Source organism: Jaculus jaculus, chromosome 14 (assembly GCF_020740685.1).
Source record: "Jaculus jaculus isolate mJacJac1 chromosome 14, mJacJac1.mat.Y.cur, whole genome shotgun sequence".
Lineage (NCBI taxonomy): Eukaryota > Metazoa > Chordata > Mammalia > Rodentia > Dipodidae > Jaculus > Jaculus jaculus.
In genome coordinates, this window is record NC_059115.1 from 16,036,282 (window position 1) to 16,056,342 (window position 20,061).

The following is a 20,061-nucleotide window of genomic DNA, read 5'->3' on the forward strand; positions in this document are numbered from 1 at the left end:
GCGCGAGGACCTGGCTGTCAATCAAGAAGCTGGTGATGTGTTGATTGGACGTGTCCGCCCCCCTCTCCGAAATCAATTGGCCGGGAGGAGGAGCCGGGATGATAAGGGGCGGGAAGTCGTCCGTCAAGTTTGAAGCCAGTTTTAATTGGTTGCGGGGTATATTCTGCCCTGAAATCATTGGTTGTTCACGGAGGTGGGTGGGGAAGATGGGGGAAAGGCATGTAGAGTGGGTATTAAAGATCTAATGGGAGACAGGCAGAAGCGAAGACGTCTGCCAATCGAAATAGCCGCCGGGCCACAGGGGAGGAGCTGGGCAAGAAGGTCCACCCCTTTCCCTTGGCAGGCCCTGTTACTCACGTCTGTTTGGCCAATAGCGTAGCTATTGAAAGAGGGTGTATCCCACAGGTGTGGGTCTCTGGAGCATCTTTCCGTATCCCTTTCGTCCTGGTCCCTCTCTGTCTGTAAGGACTTTCTCCAAGCGCCTCTGTTTGGCTTATCTCTAAAACTTAGTATTTGCTGAACAGAAGCTTAAAAAAAAAAAAAAAGCACAGACGGTGCCAGTAAGTCACCAGTCCCACACGTAGTAAAACTGGGAAGCGCGAGACACGTGTGTAGACGGCGGGGGCGGGGCACTATCCTCTGTACCTCTGTTTGCTATGTATTCCAAAGACGCTGCAGAAGCTACCACTGAAACTCCGATTTTCCCTCCTACAGTTGAATCTGTCATGCCTATTCCTTAGAGATCTCAGTTATAATGTCTGGCGGGGGGGCGGGGAAGAAACTTACCTGACCTCCAGTGCTGAGGAGTGCTCAGGTGAGCCTTGTTCATTCAGATTTGTTTTTCGCACATCTGTCATTTTTATGCTTGTTTGTGTCTCCCCTTCTGGATATTTCATCCTCAGTACTAGGGACGCAACAAACACAGACAGCTAGCACTCCGTAGCCCTTTGCAGAATGTAAATAGATGAACGGTGACTTGACTTGTGTGGAAAACTCACTGGGTACTGCGTTTTCATGAATTGGGAATCAACATGTCCCTTTTATTTAGGTGAAAGAAAGAGAAATCCAAAGTTGAAGAGCCGTTCTGTACCACTCCACCGGAATCGCATGAGCCAAGAGGAAGGGATGCATATTCCACAAAGACTTGATGGAAGGAAACCTGCATGCTTTTCATCTCTCTGGTAATCCCCGAAACACTTGGGGATTTGTTAAAATGTGATCTGATCAAGGTGGTCCCAGATACAGGCTGAAATGCATACCTCACATCTGCTGCTTCAAGTATACAGACATGGTTCTCAGGTTTGGCTGGGAGGACTGGGTGACAATAAAATCCTCCAGATAACCAGGCTCACACAGACCAATTAAGTCAATCTCTGAGGTGGGAATCAGACACCAGGAACTTTTCCTAAGATGATTCCTTCATGCAGCTAGCTCAGAAGTCATTCACAAAAAGGGTTTTTTTTTTTTTTTTTTTTTTTTTTGCGGGGGGGGGGTGATTGGAAGGATGACTTAGCGGTAAGGCACTCGCCTGCAAAGCCAAAGGAACCAGGTTCAATTCTCCAGGGCCCATGTAAGCCAGCTGCACGTGGTGCACACATCTGGAGTTCATTTGCAGTGGCTGGTGCCCCTAGCACACCCATTTTTTTTAAAGCTCCCCCCCCCCCAAGGTAGGATCTTACACTGTAGTAGCCCAGGATGATCTGGAATCCATTCTCAGACTGGCCTGGAACTCACAAGGATCCTCCTACCTCTGCCTCCCAAGTGCTGGGGTTAAGTGCGCGCCACCAGGCCCAACTCTTTTTTTGTTTTGAGGTAGGGTCTTGCTCTAGACTGGGCTGATCTGGAATTCACTATGTAGTCTCAAGCTAGCCTCAAATTCTCAGTGATTCTCTTACCTCAGCCTCTCAAGTGCTGGGATTAAAGGCATGCACCACCACACTCAGCAGACAGGGAAGGAGAAAATGCATGCATGTGCCAGGGTTCCCAGCCACTGCAAACAAACTCCAGATGCAGGTGCCCCTTTGTGCATCTGGCTTTATATGGGAACTGGGGAATTGAACTCGGGTTGTTAGGCTTTGCAGGTAAATGCCTTAACCACTGAGCCTTTTTTTTTTCCTTTTTGGTTTTTTGAAGTAGGGTATTGCTCTAGCCCAGGCTGACCTGGAATTCACTCTGTATTGTCAGGGTGGCCTCGAATTAATGGTGATCCTCTCACCTCTGCCTCCCGAGTGCTGGGATTAAAGGCACGTGCCACCACACCTACCTTCAAGACGTTTCTTAAAAGAAAAATACTTGTATGTGTATCTGTCTGTGTCTGCCAAGTTCCTATAACTGCTGAGCCATCTCCTCACCCTAACAAAAGATTTTTTTGTTTTGTTTTTTTCAAGATAGGGTCTCATTCTGGTCCAGGCTGACCTGGAATTCACTATGCAGTCTCAGGGTGGCCTCAGACTCATGGTGATCCTTCTAGTTCTGCCTCCTGAGTGCTGAGATTAAAGGTGTGCACTGTCAGGCCTGGCACAAAAAGATTTTTCCAAGAGCATTGTTTCTCAGTGTGGCCCTTGGAACAGCACCATCAGCACGTGGGAACTGGTTTGAAATGCGTTTACTAAGGAGCCATGGAGATGGCTTAGTGGTTAAAGGCGCTTACTTGCGTTTATTCAATATTGAGCATTGAACTCAGAATCACACATGTGAGGCAAGCATTTTACCACTGAGCTCTACCCCTAGCTTCCTCTTTTATTGACAGGGTTTCATATAGCCCATGCTGGACTCCAATTTGTTAAATAGACAAGGATAACCTTTTACTCCGGATCCTCTTGCCTTCATTCCTGAAGTGCTGGGAATGATGTGTATACCACACTAAACATCCCCACCCCCGCTTTTCAAAACCTGACAGAGGCCTTGAACAAGTCAGGCAAGCATCCTACCACTGGGCTATATCACTGTCTTTTATTATTTTTAAAATACATTTAACTTTCATTTATTTGAGAGGGAGGAGAGAGAATGAGCGAACCAGGGCCTCCAGCCACTGCAAATGAACTCCAGATGCTTGTGCCACCTTGTGCATCTGGGTTTACATGGGTCTTGGGGAACAGAACCTGGGACCTTTGGGATTTGCTGTAGCCCATGCTGACTTGGAATTCACTATATAGTCTCAGGTTGGCCTCAAACTCACAGCAATCCTTTTACCTCTGCCTCCCAAGTGCTGAAAGTAAAGGCATGCACCACCAGGCCTGGCTTTCAACTTATAGCAATCCTTTCACCTCTGCCTCCTGAGAGTACAGTGCTGGGATTACCGACAAGAATCACCTCACTGGGTTTCTCTCTCAATCCCTTTTCAAGGTAGGGTCTTGTTCTAGCCCAGGCTGACCTGAAACTCACTCTGTAGTCTCAGGCTGGCCTTAAACTCACAAAGGTCCTCTTACCTCCACCTCCTGAGAACTGGGATTAAAGGTGTGCACCACCATGCCCAGCTCTCTTTCTCTTTTCTTTCTCTGACAGGGCTTCATACAGCCCAGGCTGGCCTTTAATTGTATAGGCCAGACAGCCTTGAACATTTGATCCTCCTGCTTTAGTCTTGAGCAGATAGAATTACAGGCTGAAATGCATTTCCCAGCCCTAAACTCAGCAAACCTGAACCAAACTCTGCCCATTAGCCATATTTCAGTGAGTCCTCTAGGCAATTGTGAAGCACAGTGACTTAAGTCACGGCTTTATACATCACCTCACTTGCCCTGGCAGTTGTCAGGCAAGAACCTAGCCAGGGATAGAATGGAAGGCTCTAAGAGTGGTGAACCAAAGGCCCTTTCCTGGCAGGCCCATAGGCGATTGAGATCCAGAGACACACAAGAGGTGACAAGCAGAAGCCCAGAGAGATCTCAAAGAGAACCTAGCAAGCCTGAGAGACCCGCCAAGATTCTGAATGAGGAGCCCTGACCTCACTGGCCAGATGACCTGGTTCTCTTCAGACCCAGAGCCAGCTTCAGCACTGCAAACAGAGCTCAGGGCCTTTCACCTTTCCAGGGGAACCACCAGCTCAATGACATGCCCTGGGATGGCCCACTCTGTTCCTGTCCTGTCACCTCAGCCCAAACGAAGCACCCTTGACTGAAGGGCAGTGTGTGCTCCTCCTTGCCTGGCAGGAACTGTTACAGCCATTGGACCTATCAGGGCAGGACGTCAGAGCTCAGCATGCCTCAACACACCTGAGTTAAATAAGGACCCCACTATTGGGGCCCTGCTGAGTCCTACAGAGCTAGTGCTTTCTGTACCCTTCCCAGCGGTTCATGGGGTGACCTTGGAAAGGGGAAGCCTCTGGTGCCAGCAAAACGTGGGCTGTGCTGAGCGCTGGAGCTTTCAGGTGTCCATGCTGCTCAGCCAAAGACAGCCAATGCCCTTGAGGGGTTCAGAGATGGCCAGTGCTTTCCTCCTCCTGGAGAAGGCCGGGTGCAGACCCTGCGGTGAAGCTCCGCGACTCTGGCTCCGAAGGGTGTTGCACAAGTAACCACTCCCCAAGAGCAGAGCCTGATACTGTGCTTTTAATTATATTCTTTCCAAAAAGGCATCTTTTCCTGCTAAAGTAAACAAGATGAGTGTGATGAAGACTTGCTCTACCCCTGACGAGGGCAGCAGTGGTCTCAGGCTGGAAAGCAGGGGTTGACCAACACTCCTCCTCCTCCTCCTTGGGTGTCCTCGCCTTGGGCCAAGGGCTGAGCAGGGCAGGCGGCCTCCGCTAGGTCCCCTAAGCCAAACGCCCATCACTCCCCAAGCACCAAGCCTTCTTGTTCTCCAGTGGGTGGCCACCCAGGGTGCCAGCTACCCTCAGGTGGACATGATGCCACTCTTCTCGCCCTTGACCTTGAGGAACTCAGCCATGCTAGAGAAGTACTTCTGGTTGGCTTCTGCCACCTTCTTCTCAGCTGCTTGTGGGTTCACAATCTCCAGACCCTGAGTGGAGAGGGAAGAATGCCAGGTGGGGTGAAGAGAAGGTCAGGCCTCCTACCATCATCTTCCTCCCCACAGTAAGAGAGCCACATATGTCAGAGGCCCCCAGCCCTTCCCTTGGTCCTCGGGGGACATGAGAACTGCTTATAGTGCCCAGGGTCTCCCTCAACTTGGGACTTTTGATCCAGTGGGTCTGGGATGGAAGGGGAGGAGGCCTGGGTGTCTGGACTTGCAAATTCCACAGGTAAGGCAACACACTATTCCTGTCTGGTTTCTGGTTGAGGAAACAGTACCAGGGTGATGTGGCTGGCCCAAAGTCCTCCTGAAAATCCTACCAACACCATGGGTGACTATAAAGGCTAGATGGCACGTTTTCCTGGCTTGCTTGACCTCCTTCAGATACTCTTAAGATTGAAACTGCCCAGCCCTATCTCCTTTACTCTGCTGCTCCTGGCACTTGTGGTCCTCCGGTGCCCTGTGCACTTTACTCATTCATCAGTCCCCGCCAACTCACAACTTCAGCAGGGGAAAGACTTGTCTCCTGTCGGTCACTGGAGCCTGAGACAGTGCTGACAACTCAGTGGATGTTCAGGGGACACTTCCTGTTAGTGGGTGAACTCCTCCATCCCTTGTTACACTACGGGATGGACTCGCCTCACTCTGTCGTGAGTAAACTGAGGCACCTAAGTAGACAGCCAGCTCTACACACAGTGCTTGTTGCTCTCAGGCTGGGACCTGAGACCCACATGTGACATCCAAGGCCACTTGAGTGGACCATGAGGTTACGCCAATTGCTTTGGCCTTTTCAAAAGCAAACGCTGGAGACTCAGAGTATCTGAGTCACCTGGACACGGTCCCAGGCTGATTCCAGAGGTGGTCTGTGTTCATCACAGCTATGCACCACTGCCTGTCACTGCCATCCTTTGCCACTTACTATGCAGCAGGAGTGCCTTGGCTTTTCATGTGCCACACCAATAAGACCTCCACAACCCATCACACTAGCACCTGCCTCACAGGTCAGGGGGAAAGGAGCTCGACTAGGGTTACTGGGAGTAGAAAGGCAGGGGGCTTTCAGAACTGGGCCTCTCACTCTGGTAGGAGTGATCATGGTACCTGCAGTGGGGTGAAGGCCACACTGGAGGCTGTCCCTGAGGAGCGGTCACGGATGGTAGACTTCCCACCGTACACTACGCTCTGCTTCTGCAGGGTCCGCTGCGGAGAAAGGGAGGTTGGGGTCAGGCCTACCAGGCTCTACATCCCACTCAGCTCCTCCTCACCTGGGCCGGTCCATACCTGTAGAGTCTTGGAGATCCTGGCCTTGGTGGCCTCATTCACCTGTGTTTGCCGCACCCGCCCACTGCCTGATTTGCCCAGGTGTCCCAGGCTAAAGCCCAGGTCTTCCTGGTAAGCATCCTCCTCAATCTAGTGGGAAGGAAAAAGAGACCCTGCCATTAGGTTACTCATCCAGTCCTCAGGTTCAGCCCACTGGACACTTAGGCAGTGTCTAGTTGGCTGGTTTCAAGGGATATGATGGGGATCCTATGAGGATCAGGTTTCAAGGGATATGCTGGGGATCTTAGGAGGATCAGGTTCTGGTGCTGTGCCCTGAGCTGCCAGGCAATTTCACCCGTGTTTAGGGTATCAAGAACTGGAGCAAGAGGCTGGAGAGACGGCTTAGCGGGCAAAGCCAAAGGACCAGGGTTTGATTCCCTAGTACCTACATAAAGCCAGATGAACAAGGTAGCACCATGTGTCTGGAGTTTGTTTGCAGTGGCTAGAGGCCCTGGCTATCTCTTAAATAAATAGGGATACGTTTTGCTGTGGTGGCCTTTTGGATGAAGCTTCCATACAGGCAGGGGTGTGGTCTGGGAGAAGGAAGAATATGAAGCAGGGAAGGGCAAGCTGGCAGGCCTGTAGGACTGCTGAGGACCTGGGTGAAGAGGGGGTTTACTGAGATGCATGAGAGGGCAGCAGAAGTCACTATGGGGCTTGGTGGGGGTATGTGAGCTGGAGGGAGCCCGAAGTCTGTTCACTGTCTCAGATCTGCCCCAGGATGAGAGGGGAGGACCCCAAAGGTTCCACAGCCCTGAGGGAGTGTTCCTTACTTCTCCAAAGCTCATGCGGTTGGCCTGTTTCCGGATCTCTGTTAGTCCCAGCCGCTCCTTCATCTTGCGGTACCTGGGACAGGGGCACAGGGAGTTACCTGGGAGGACACCAGCTTTCCCCCTTCCTAAATCCCAGGCTCACCCCTGTAGGGTCCCCAGAGGCCCTCACCTGCGGCCCCCTCGCTTCTTCCTCTGCCCATCGAGGGGTGCAGGCAGAGGCTTCACCTGCTTCACAGGTGGTGGCTCCTGCCACTTGTCAAACTTGCGCTCAATCTCATCCTTCAATTCGTAGCCCACCTGGGCAGGGGTTAGAGAGAGGCTGTGGCTGTTCATGTAAACCACCACCTAGGCTTCACCTGTCCATCCACCAGCCATCCATCTGTCTACCTGAACACAGTACCCTGAAGACTCACTCTTCCTGCTTGGGCCTGCAGGCTCTGGGACTGAAGTCTCATCTATGACCTGGGACTCTCTGACCTTGTAGGTTAGGCTCAGGTGTTGCTTCTAGCTGTGGGTCTGATGAACAACTGCCCCTGTTTGAGCCCTTCATACATGACTGAGCCAGACAGAACACCTGTGTGGCCCAGACTTCTGCCTCATTCCATGGCTTGATAGATGGCACGCCATCTTCACTGTCTTGCTCCCACACCATAGACTGCCTTGGACTCTTCAGAACAGAGCTCAATCAGGCTGCTTTTCAGTGTCTGCACCGGGGACCAGAGTCTCCTAGTATGTGTAAAGCTCTGTATTAGCTGCCCCTGGGTGCACTGTGCACCAACCTTAGGGCCATTGTGCTTAGCATTTCCTCACTTGGTTGGAGCACTCTTCCCCTAAGCACTCGTGTGGCTGGCTTTCTAGCCTCACCTGGTCCATGTTAAAGCAGGTCCTCCTTGAAGTGTTCAGGATACCCTAGCTAAGTTGGCATCTAACCTCCCTCAGCCCCCAATTCCCTTTACTGTCCTTGGTATTGACTCAGCACTGCTGACACACTGCAGACTTCCCCAACACGCTGTCTTGTTGAACTGGTCACAGCTAAAATGTAAATGCTGTGGAGGGCTGAATCTAGCAGCACAGATGTGCAATCAAGGCTACCTGGAAAGCTGAGGCAGGAAAACTGCAAGTTCAAGGTCTGCCTGGGCTATAGTGACACTGTCTCAGGGAAAAATGCAGGAGGGGGGATGGCTGGGGATAGAACTCAGTTGCTGAAATGCTTGCTTAATACACATGAGGCTCTATGTTCAGTCCCCAGTACCACAGGAAAAAAAACAAAAACAAAAACAGGTGTGGAGTCTGAGCATCTGTGTAACATCCTGCTACAACCCCAGTATCTACACAGTGGTCCAAGAGAAAACAAATAAGAAGCAGGGTGGTTCACACTTGGAATTCTTGCACTTAGGAGGCTAAGGCAGGTGAGTCATTTAGTTCAAGACTACCCTGGGCTCCACAGTGAGTTCAGGACAGCCTGGGCCATAGAATATTATCTCTCAAAAAACTAAGAGGGGGAGAGAGAGAAAAAGAGAGAGGTAGGAGGAGAGAGACTGAATCCTGGGCCATGTGGGGTGACTGCACATAACGGAGTCCCCACTTCCTGACTAAGCCCTCTAAGACAGACAGACGCTACCCACAGAACCACCTGGATGAGGTCCTGGCTGGTGAAAGATATCTGCTATAGTGAGTGAAGACTGAGATAGGAAAGTATCCACATTATTAGTGTAGGCTCCAGGTTATCACCAGGGCCATAAAGCAGCCGGAGAGGGAGTGGTGTGGACAGAAACAGCCGGAGAGACTGGCTTTAAATGCAGGAAGGGAGTACCAGCCAAGGAAAGCAGGTGATCTCTGGAGCTGAAAGGGCCAAGAAGGGATCTTCCCCAGAGTCTACAGAAGGGAACAGCCCACTCACATTTTAATGTTATTGCAGTGAGACCCATTTTGGACTTCTGACCTCCAGGACTATACTAAATATGCGCATGCGTGTGCCTCCCCACTTTTTTTTTTTTAAAAAAACAAGGTGTCACTATCTAGTCCAGGTTGTCCTCAATCTCATGATCTTCTTGCCTTAACCTTCCAAGTGCTGAGATTCCAGGCTTGAGCCACCACATCTGGCAAACCTGCTTTTGGCCACTAAAATTCTGCTGATATGTTACAACCACCCTAGGAAACGGAAGCACTAGTGGGGATGGGGGAAGGCCTGAGCTCAGTGGGGATTACAGGTGTGCGTACACACACACACACACACACACACACACACACACACTGGAAGAGCTTGTTCGCAGCAGGCACTCCCCCTGAAGAGACCCCAGACCTCAGGCAGTCAAGTGTCACCCCTTACCTTTCCCTCTGTGCTCTCATGGAAGCTGTCCACACGGGCTGCCAGCGTGCACTTGGCGGCCACCAGCCGGGCTGCTTTCCTCCGGAGATCCTGCAGCAATCGAAAGGGGACAGGTTGTCTCCGTGAGCCCCACAGGCACAGACACAGAGGCAATGACCACAGCTTCAGTGGCCACATCTCATCAAGGGATGGTAGCTCCTTGGGTCCCTGAAACAGGCTTGGTTAGCTTTTTATTTTTGTTTTTCGAGGTAGAGTCTCACTGTAGCCCAGGCTGACCTGGATTTCACTATGTAGTCTCAGGGTGACCTCGAATTCAGAGATCCTCCTACCTCCACCTCCCGAGTGCTGGGCTTAAAGGTGTGTGCCACCATGCCCGGCCTGGTCAGCTTTTAACAACCTCTTTAGGGATGCATTCTTATTTCCAGTTTATACTGAAGTCATGGGTCGGGCAGGGAGCAAAGCCACTTGATTTGAGGTTCAAGTAGCCCCAGCTGGTCTGGCGCTCACTATGTAACCAAGGCCTACGTTTAACTCCTGATTCTCCTTCCTCTGTGTCCCATGTAGTAGGATTACAAATGTGCACCACTGACTGGAGAGATGGTTCATCAGTTAAAGACATTTGCTTACATCACTTCTCTTAATATTTATACCCTTATATTAATGCTACTCTCACTTTGGGTAGAGAATCTTCTCTTTTCAGATGGCAGTGACCTTGGGATGACTCAGAAGGTATCATAGTGCTGGAAAGAAGTAACTGGAGTACTGAGTAACATCGCGATCACACCTTCCAAGGCTCAGGGTCTAATGCGGAAGAGGTGGCGGAAAGAATGTAAGAGCCAAAGGAAGGGTAGGACTCCTTACAATGTGCTCCTCCAGACACAAAATGGCCTGTATACCCATGACCTCACTATGCCTAACACTACCTACACAAGAGGTGGCGGACAGAATGTAAGAGCCAAAGGCAGGGTAGGACTCCTTACAACGTGCTCCCTCCAGATATAAAATGGCCTGGATATCTAAGACCTCATAGTGCCTGATACTACCTACACAAGACCATCATAAGAGGAGGAAAAGATCATGACATCAAAATAAGAGAGAGACTGATTGAGATGGGAGGGGATAAGATGGAGAATGGAATTTCAAAGGGGAAAGTGGGGGGGGGTAAGGGAGGGTATTACCATTTGATATTTTTTATAATCATGGAAAATGTTAATAAAAATTGAGAAAAATAGAAAAAGACATTTGCTTACAAAGGGGCACCATCACACCCAGTCCTAAAACATATATTTTTAAAAATTAACTAATTTGTGTGTGAGGGTCTGCCAGGATTTCTTGCTGCTACAAACACTAAGACACAAGCACCATTTTTTGTGTCTGGCTTTACATGAGTGGCTGGGGAATTGAACCCAGACTGGCAGGATTTAGAAGCAACTGCCTTTAACTGCTGAGCTATCTCCTTGGCCACTAAACTACTCTTTAAAAACACAGCTGGGGCTGGGCATGGTGATGCATGTCTTTAATCCCAGCACTTGAGAGGCAGAGGTAGGAGGATCGCCGTGAGTTCGAGGCCACCCTGAGACTCCATAGTGAATTCCACATCAGCCTTGGCTAGAGTGAGATCCTACCTTGAAAAACCAAAAAAAAAAAAAAAAAAAAAAAAAAAAACACAGCTGGGTGTAGCACTCGGGAGGCAAAGGTAGGAGGATCACCATGAGGTTGAGGCCAACCTGAGACTACATAGTGAATTCCAGATCAGCCTGGGCTAGAGTGATACCCTACTTCAAAAAAACAGGAAAAAACAAACAATCAGGGCTGGAGAGATGGCTTAGCGGTTAAGCGCTTGCCGGTGAAGCTTGTGGACCCCAGTTTGAGGCTTGATTCCCCAGGACCCACGTTAGCCAGATGCACAAGGGGGCGCACACGTCTGGAGCTCGTTTGCAGTGGCCGGAAGCCCTGGCACGCCCATTCTCTCTCTCTGCCTGCCTGCCTTTCTCTCTCTCAAATAAATAAAATAAAAATAAACAAACAAACAAAAAACAATCACACAAACAGCAACAACAACAAAAAACCCTACAAACCCAAGCTAAACCTGGTGCATCTCACCTGTAACCCCAGCATTTGGGAGGCAAAGGCATGAGGATCAGGAGTTCAAGGACAACTTTTACTCCATGAGAACTTGTCACAAAGCAAAACGAAACTTTGCAAACCCCTTTAAGACAACTGCATCACAGATGGAAGATTATTAAATAATAAAAAATGTGGGGCTGGAGAGATGGCTTAGCTGTTAAGGCACTTGCCTGCAAAGCCTAAGGACCCACATTCAATTCTGCACATCTTACACACAAAGGTGAGGCAAGTGCAAGGTTGCACATGTTCACTAGGTGGCACAAAAGCCTGCAGTTTGATTCCAGTGGCGGAGGCCCTGGTGTGCCAATTCTCTCTCTCTCTCTAAAATAAAAAAATAAAAATAAAAAAGGTTTAAAATGTGCTTATAATAAGAAGGCTAATCTGTACATCATTGAAATTCATGCTGTGTGCCACTAATGAGAGGTGACCCTTGCTTAAGGAAGCCCCAAGAAGCTCTTAAAACCCACAGCTGGAGCTGGGCGTGATGGTGCATGCTTTAATCCCAGCACTTGAGAGGCAGAGGTAGGAGGATTGCTGTGAGTGTGAGGCCACCCTGAGATTACATAGTGAATTCCAGATTGGCTAGAGTGAGACCCTACCTCAAAAAACCAAAACCAAAACCAAAAAAAGAAACACAAAAACTCCACAGCCAGACTGAATTATCATGGAGTAACAGAACACAGCAGAAATGTGTAATAAAGAATCTAGCTGGGTGTGGTGGCGCACAGCTTTAATCCCAGCACTCAGAAGCTGAGGTAGGAGGATTCAGTGTGAGTTCCAGGATAGCCTGAGACAACATCAGCCTGGACCAGAAAAAGACCCTATCTCAATAAAAAAATAAAAATAAAGAAAGAAAGACTCTAACCTTGCCTGTGAAGTGTGGGGCTGTGTTCAGCAGCAGAGCACTGCCTAGCTAATATATGCCATGTGTGAGAATGATGGATTACAGCTCCAGGCCAAAAAAAAAAAAAAAAAAAGCGCCCTTTGCCTTGGGCTCTTGGAGGGTGACTTTTGTTGGCCTAGGTGCCTTGCTAGCTAGATGGTCACAAGATGGTTTCCCATTGCAGGGCTGATTCAGGGTTGGGCACCAGTCAGTCTTGAGACCGGGGTCAGTCACATGAGCACCTAGAATGTGTCTATAGTCCCAGGGACCCTAACAAGGCTTGGAGGAGCCTTGGTCACATATATTGTGGACAGCATGGAAAGAGGCTGGAAGGCCCTAGGCACGACCTTCTCCTGGACCCATGTGTGCATGTGTCCACACTTGGCAGCTGTTCATCTGTGCCCCAGCCCTGGACAAAACCCTAATTGTGAGCACAGAAGCTCTCAGTGAGTCCTGCAAGTCCTTACAGTGAGCAGTCCAGTGTTAAGGGTTGTGAGTTATGTCACTTGATTGCTCTATGGAAGGCCTGCATGTTAAGTAAGTTGTAGGCACTGGATCCTCATTTTGGCCTAGCAAGCAGATGTGTTCTCCCATCTCTCAGCTGGTGAGAATAAGGCACAGAGACACCTCATCGCTAAGGGCACTCCCAGCACTGGGTCCTCACTTCTCCCCCCATGCTGCCCTGTCCTCCAAGATCCTGATGCTTGCTGCCAGTGAAACCAGACAAGGTCTGAGGGTTGCTGGGGACCCCGAGGAGGGCTCACCGGGGGCAGGGACTGCACAATATCGCTGTGGTAGATGTAGCCAGTGTGGGGAAGCACTGAGGTAGATGAGAAGCCAGACAGTGTCTTGCGCTGGGCTCCAAGCAGCATGATGTTACAGGCGGGCATCTTGGAGAGGTTGGTCAGGCCGCCTGCCACACCTGCAAGGTAAGAAACACAGGGCTCACCTCACATCTGAGGGCACATGCACTGTGTGCTCCCTTTGTTTGTCTGCGAGTCTCACTCTGTAGGCCAGGCCAGCCTCAAACTTACACCAGTAATCCTGCCTCAGCATCCCAAATACCAGGATTACAGGATAGAACACAGGGTCTTTATAAAGAGACAGCTGAAGTAAAATGAGGTAATATGGGCCCTGATTCAATTTAACTGGAGTCCTTAGAAGAAATGTGGACAGACCTGCACAGGAGCATGGCCACGTGAAGATGGCCATCGGTAACCAAGCAGAGAGGCAGAGAAGAAACCAATCCTGCCAGCACAGCGGCTCAGACTGCTTGACTGTGAGCCTTGGTATACAGTGCTCTGAAATGGCAGCCAAGTAAGCAGAGGCTGTGGCCATCGGTTGCAAGGAACCTGGGGCACGCGTAGGATTAGCATCTCTATCTTGTGGGGAAAACTGAGGCCCAGAGAACTCTCTCTACTACTCCTGGGCTGCCTGGGGGTCCAAGCTGGCCCTGTTGGCAGGAAGAAGGCCATTTGTGCAACCTTCCAAACACAGCTCTGCCCAGGACTCAGGGTTTCCATGCTTCTGCTATGTGGCTGGCCTCAGTCTCAGGGGGCGGGGAGGGGGGGCAACATGCAAGAGCCCCAGAAGCTAATCAATCATCCTCTGTCATCAAGGCCACACAACCCATCAGCAGTGTCTGAGGTCTCACCCATGATCTTGGCGGCTGTGGATGCTCCAATGATGATGGACAGGTTGGGTGCAATGAAGGACATCCGGGACTCCACGTACTCATAGATGCGGTGCTTGGAGGCATTCAGCTCCAGTGCCATGTCGCAGGCTTCCTCGAGCCGCTCCAGCTCCTCCTCTGACAGCTGCTGCCTGAAGCAGGGATGGACCTCAGTCCTGCTGAGTACCTGTCTGACTGGTGTCTCGCCCCATTCTTTTAGCTGTGTGTGCATGGTTGTGTGCGTGCAGCTTGGGTGATCCCAAGTCCTGTCAGCCCAGAAGCCGGGGCACAAGGCCTGCTGAGAATTGTAGTTCTTGGACAGCACCGTCCTGGTCAGGCTGAGTTGAGCCCTTGTTCTACCCTTTCTGGTCTCCAGCATTGGCGGTGGCTATGAGAAGCCCGTGGCACCTTACACTATGGCATACATACCCCTGGGTGGTAGAGGCAGTGACGCTGACGACCATGATGGTGGCGTTGGTCAGGATCTGCTGCAGGTTCTCATTGTTCTTGCACTTGTCCAGGCTGTTGCCCAGCTCCTGGTGTGGGAAGGGGAGAGAAAGGAAGTCAGCCCAGGAAGGTACTAGAAGCTCTTGGTCCAGCATGCACTCAGGTCTCCTGGGGTGGCTGGGAAAGTTGGGGTCTACACACTGGGGACAACCTCTCTTGCCTTCTTCTAAGTAGTATCACCACCACTTGCTCTGCTGGGCTGAGCAGGAAGTAGAATCTGAGCATAATGGCCCCCAAGGAAAACCTGTTGCCCTGCCGAAGCCTGCAGGTGCACAGCTCTTCTGCCACACTCCCAATCCCCTGGACACTGGGGCCTCCTGCTCTTCTCCCAGAGAACCAAAACCTTCAAGCTCCCCTCTCTGCCTTTCCTCACTTGCTCCTGGCTGGTTCCCACTCACATCTCTGCTCTTTCTTGACTGAGGCCACTACATCTTTGGATGGCTGCCTCTGTCTCGCCACCACTCAGACCACAGCCAGAGGCAGGAGTCAGGCAAGTACAGATCCTCCCAGGAGATGGGAGGGAGAGGGGAATGGAGCACGAGATGTCCTTTGCAGGCTCTGTCCCTCCTCTGCTGAGCTGAGCTGCTAAGCATCCCTGCATTCAGGCCTCTCCATCATTTCCAGGGCCTGAGACCTCTTGGCTGCTTGGCGCCCACCTCACGCTCACCTTTACTGTGCGGATGTAATCCAGTGCGTTGGGTACCAAGGACTCCAGTTCTGGGAATCTCTTCGAGTACTTATCCCGGATGAACTTGTGGATGATGTCTGAGGTGGACGGGAAGAGCACATGTGCACTGAGGGAGGCACACTCTTCCAGTTGTGCCTAACACCACTGCCACCTCAGAGTCAGAGTGTGATGCACGGGCATGGGCAGAAAACCTACATTTCCTAGCTGCCCTGGATGCTGCATATGGCACACGAGCTAATTTTGGTCTACAGGACAGCTTGGGTGACACGAACAACTTCCAGACTGTGCCCTTGAGGAAAACAACTGTCTTCATTTTCCCCCTTCCCTACTTTGCTGGTGGGGTTGTGGAGGTGCTGGCTGGAGGAAGGGCAATCGCCCTGGAGCATGAAACAGGTGGCAGACACCAAGCTCGCTTCCTTTTTATGGATGCCACCCTGTTGCAGCAGCTGAACCTGGCCAGGGGCAGCACCCCGAGAAAGGCAAGCAGAAGTGATCCAAGGATGTGTCTTCCCTTTGGGACAGGGGGAAAGGGTGAGGGCCACCAGGCAGTCTGTCTCCACAGCCCTTCCCAGTACTCACTCAGTTCATTCTCGATTTCCACAGTCAGGTTGTTGGCGTCCACAATGACACGGTATTCAGGGGCTGCCTCCACTGGTCCCATCACTGGGAGGACAAGAAACAGTGTAGAATGAGGGTGTGTGACCCCCACCCCTTCCCAGGCCACATGACTTGGGGAGACCGGGGCTGGGCTGAGGACTGGAACAGGGAGAGCCTGAAGCTTGTACTCAGTATGCCTGTGGGCAAGTATCCCCTGGACCTGCATTCCTGCTCTCAGCCCTCCCTGTAGGCTGTCCTCCAGGTCTTGAGACCCTCCTGGTGTTATTCTCATTTTGCTCCAAAACTGCACTCCACCGTGGCTCCCCACAGTCCCAAGGCTCCTCAGACTGGCATTCAAGGCCTCCCATATGACCGGAAGCCCCATGAGAACAAGTACTAAGTCCTGTGGGCACTTGAGTCACTCCACTGAGATCCCTTACCTCATCAGCTCCTCAGCCTGGCCTCCCCACCTTCCCCATCTCATCCTCTCAGCCACAAGGCCTGACTACAGTGCTCTGAGCACAAGACTGTTTCAGCCCTCCTGTCCTTTGAATATACTGTTCTCAGAACATCCCTTCTTTGAGTCTGTTTCTAGAAATCCCATTTCATGCATAGTAACAATGTGTTATTAAAGTGGTGGTCTGCATACTCAAGAGATAACCTAATGTTCTTCAAAGCTTGAGATGAGAAAGATTTTAGGTGATACTTAAATGATGGTGTATATGTTTATCTGTTTGTTTTTGAGGTACAATCTCACTTTAGCCCAGGCTCGCCTAGAACACTTTTTGTAGTCCCAGGCTGGCCTTGAACTCACAGTGATCCTCCTACCTCTGCCTCCCAAGTGCTGGGATTAAAGGTGTGTGCCACTACAGTGACTGATTTATTTTCATGGTTACTTTGTATTTACTAAACTCATTTTCCACTTCTAGTAGTGATATAATTCTTAAACTTAAGGAAAAATGTCACTGAGCATGGTGGCACACATCTGTAATCCCAGTGGGAGGCTAATGCAGGACTGCTGCAAGTTCAAGGCCAGCCTGGGCTACATAGTGAATTCCAGGTCAACCTGAATTACCATGTGAGAACCTGTTTAAAAAACAAACAAGGGCTGGAGAGATGGCTTAGCGGTTAAGCGCTTGCCTGTGAAGCCTAAGGACCCCGGTTCGAGGCTCGGTTCCCCAGGTCCCACGTTAGCCAGATGCACAAGGGGGCGCACGCGTCTGGAGTTCGTTTGCAGAGGCTGGAAGCGCTGGCGCGCCCATTCTCTCTCTCTCCCTCTACCTGTCTTTCTCTCTGTGTCTGTCGCTCTCAAATAAATAAATTAATTAATTAAAACAAACAAACAAACAAACAAAAATCCAGCTGAGCATGGTGGTGCACACCTTTAATTCCAGTACTCGAGAGGCAGAGGTAGGAAGATTGCTGTGAGTTTGAGGCCACCCTGATACTACTTAGTGAATTCTAGGTCAGTCTTGGCTAGAGCAAGACCCTACCTTAAAAAACCAAACCAAACAAACAAACAAAAAAAAATCATAAAGCCATACACATGCTGGGTGTGGTGCTCATCCCTGTAATTTCAGCATTCAGAGGGCTGAGACAGGTAGCTTGCCAAGAGCTCAAGGCCATTCTGAACTACCTAGTAAGATCTAGGCCAGGATGGGCTATAGAGTGAGACCTCATCTCAAAAAGGAAAGCACATAACTTGTAGAAGTGGAGAAAAATATTCTGTAGCTCGGGGAACCCTCAGATAAATCCTCTCACAACTAGTAAATGCCTACAATACAACTAAGGACGTAAGCAACGCATATGCCTGTGCATTGCAACATGCAAACATATATTTTTTTTATTTGAGAGTGAGAGATGGCTGAATGGTTAAGGCATTTGCCTGCAAAGCCGAAGGATCCCAGTTTGACTCCCCAGGACTCACCTAAGCCAGATGCACAAGGTGGCACATTCGTCTGGAGTTCCTTTGCCATGGCTGGAGGCCCTGCTGTGCCCATTCTCACCCTCTCCCTCTCTCAAGTAAATAAACAACAACAACAACACACACACATATACATATATATATATGCGTATATATGTATGTATGTATGTATGTAGATACTTGTTTTAAATATATTTTATTTATTTGTGAGAAAGAGGAAGAGAGAGAGAATGGGCACGCCAGGGCCTCCAGCCATGGCAAATGAACTCCAGATGCATGCACCTCCCTGTGCATCTGGCTTACGTGGGTCCTGGGGAATCAAACTAGAGTCCTTTGGCTTTGCTGGCAAATGCCTTAACCACTAAGCCATCGTTCCAGCTCCCATATCTACTTTTTTGAGTCAGGGTCATACCCAGGCTGACCCTGAACTGACTACGTAGCCCAGGACTTGAACTCATGATCCTCTTGTCTCAGCCTCTTGAGGGCTGGAATTACAGCATACTACCGTGCCCAGCTACAATGCAGCATAAATATTTTAGAGGAGCAATGGGCTAGGATAGGATAGAAGAAAACAAGAGGGCTCTGGAAAAAGCTGAGAGGAAAAGATGTTCAAGTTTCAGAGCCATGGGGAGCAAAAGAGCCAGGAGAGTAGAGAGCAGCGGGAGAGGGGAGAGCACCTTCTGAAGCCTTGGCCTGCTTGCTGATGTACTCCTCAATCTTCATCATGATTTCGGCAAACTGTCAGGAAAGGAGAGGAGAGTCACACCCAGGACTCTTCAACCTTCCCCACTCCCTCCTGGGAGCTTCTCTTGACGGGGTACCCTCTCACCATCTTGCTATCCCATAGTTTGGCGATGCTCTTGACTGAATCCCCAGAAAGATCCAGCTGAGTCTCCTCCTGCACATCTTCAATCGCTGGCTCTTCCTCTTCCTCTCCGTAGCTTCCTCCTTCCTCTTCTTCTGCTGCCTCCTCAAGGTCAGCCAGTAACTCATCTGCTAGAGACATCCCAAGGCCTATGGGGAAGCAAGAGCAGGGTCCCCTAAACTTCACCCCGACTCAGTCCCTGCATATATCAGAACAAGCTCTTCCCACAGTAGCCCCTGTGCTTTCTTTTCATTTTTATTTATTTGCAAGCAGAGGGACATAGAGAGAGGAGAGACAGCAAGAGAGAGGAAGAATGGGCACGCCAGGGCTCCTAGCAGCTGCAAACTCCAGACGCATGCATCACTTTGTGCATCTGGCTTTCCATGGGTACTGGGGAATTGAACCTGGGTGTTAGGCTTTGCAGGCATGAGCCTTAACCACTGAACCATCTCTCTAATCCATGCGCACAAACCTTGAACTTCTTTTAAAAAATTTTAATTTTTTGGGCTGGAGAGATTGCTTAGTGGTTAAGCGCTTGCCTGTGAAGCCTAAGTACCCTGGTTCGAGGCTGGATTCCCCAGGACCCATGTTAGCCAGATGCACAAGGGGGCGCACGCGTCTGGAGGCCCTGGCGCGGCCATTCTCTCTTTCTCTCTGCTTCTTTCTCTCTCTGTGTCTGTACCTCTCAAATAAATAAATAAAAATAAACAAATTTTTAATTTTTTTTATTTGAAAGAGAAAGAAGAGTCAGAGAGTGAGTGTGGGAACGAAGGGGCTTTCTACTGCTGCAAAGAAATTCCAGATGCACGCCACTTTGTTGCTTCTGGTCTTACGTGGGTTTAGGGAATCGAACCTGGGCTGACTTTCTAACTTCTTTCCACACTTCTGGGTCTTCGTGTGATCAGTTTCCTTTGTTTAAAGTGGCTCTTCAGCCACTGTTCATGAGCCCAACACCTCCTCTGCTTTTAGCTCATATTTGAACCTGTCTGATCTGCATACCCCATTCCAGCCTACGGTAACGTTGCTTTGGGATTCACGCACACTCTGCGTGTCGGTTCTAAAGCTCTCCATATAGCTATGATTACTTAAGTAATGACTCCATTAAGTCTGCCTTCCGGACATTAATAAAGACTCTGAGCAGGGAACCATTTTTGGTCCGGACATATGCCCAGGGCCATACCTTGAAGTGCACATATAAGACCTATGGGCGACACCTACGGAGGCCTGTCATTCCCCTTGCACACTTCCTCCTGACCCAGTCATGCTGCCACCCGCCCACCCTTGGTCTCCATCACACTCACCTCTCCGCTCCGCGCACGGCGGTTTCAAAGAACGAGCCTCCCTCAGAGGGCTGTTGACGCTCTCTGATGACGCTAAACCAAGCGCCGTTACCAAGGCAAAGCTGTGTTCTGATTGG

General features: G+C 50.3%; 1 protein-coding gene across 1 annotated transcript; it reads right to left on the minus strand.

Annotated features, from left to right (window-relative positions):
- Nucleotides 1–4,521: 4,521 nt before the first annotated feature.
- Prpf31 (pre-mRNA processing factor 31) lies at nt 4,522–20,015 on the minus strand. The gene is made up of 14 exons (XM_004671568.2): nt 19,946–20,015; nt 18,609–18,793; nt 18,457–18,517; nt 15,838–15,921; nt 15,238–15,335; nt 14,493–14,599; nt 14,046–14,215; nt 13,156–13,313; nt 9,382–9,471; nt 7,222–7,349; nt 7,053–7,125; nt 6,241–6,369; nt 6,061–6,159; nt 4,522–4,950 (listed from the first exon to the last, which is right to left on the minus strand). Exons 2-14 carry the CDS (start codon nt 18,783–18,785, stop codon nt 4,825–4,827), a joined length of 1,500 nt encoding a protein of 499 aa, XP_004671625.1. The 5' UTR covers nt 18,786–18,793; nt 19,946–20,015; the 3' UTR covers nt 4,522–4,824.
- Nucleotides 20,016–20,061: the final 46 nt, after the last annotated feature.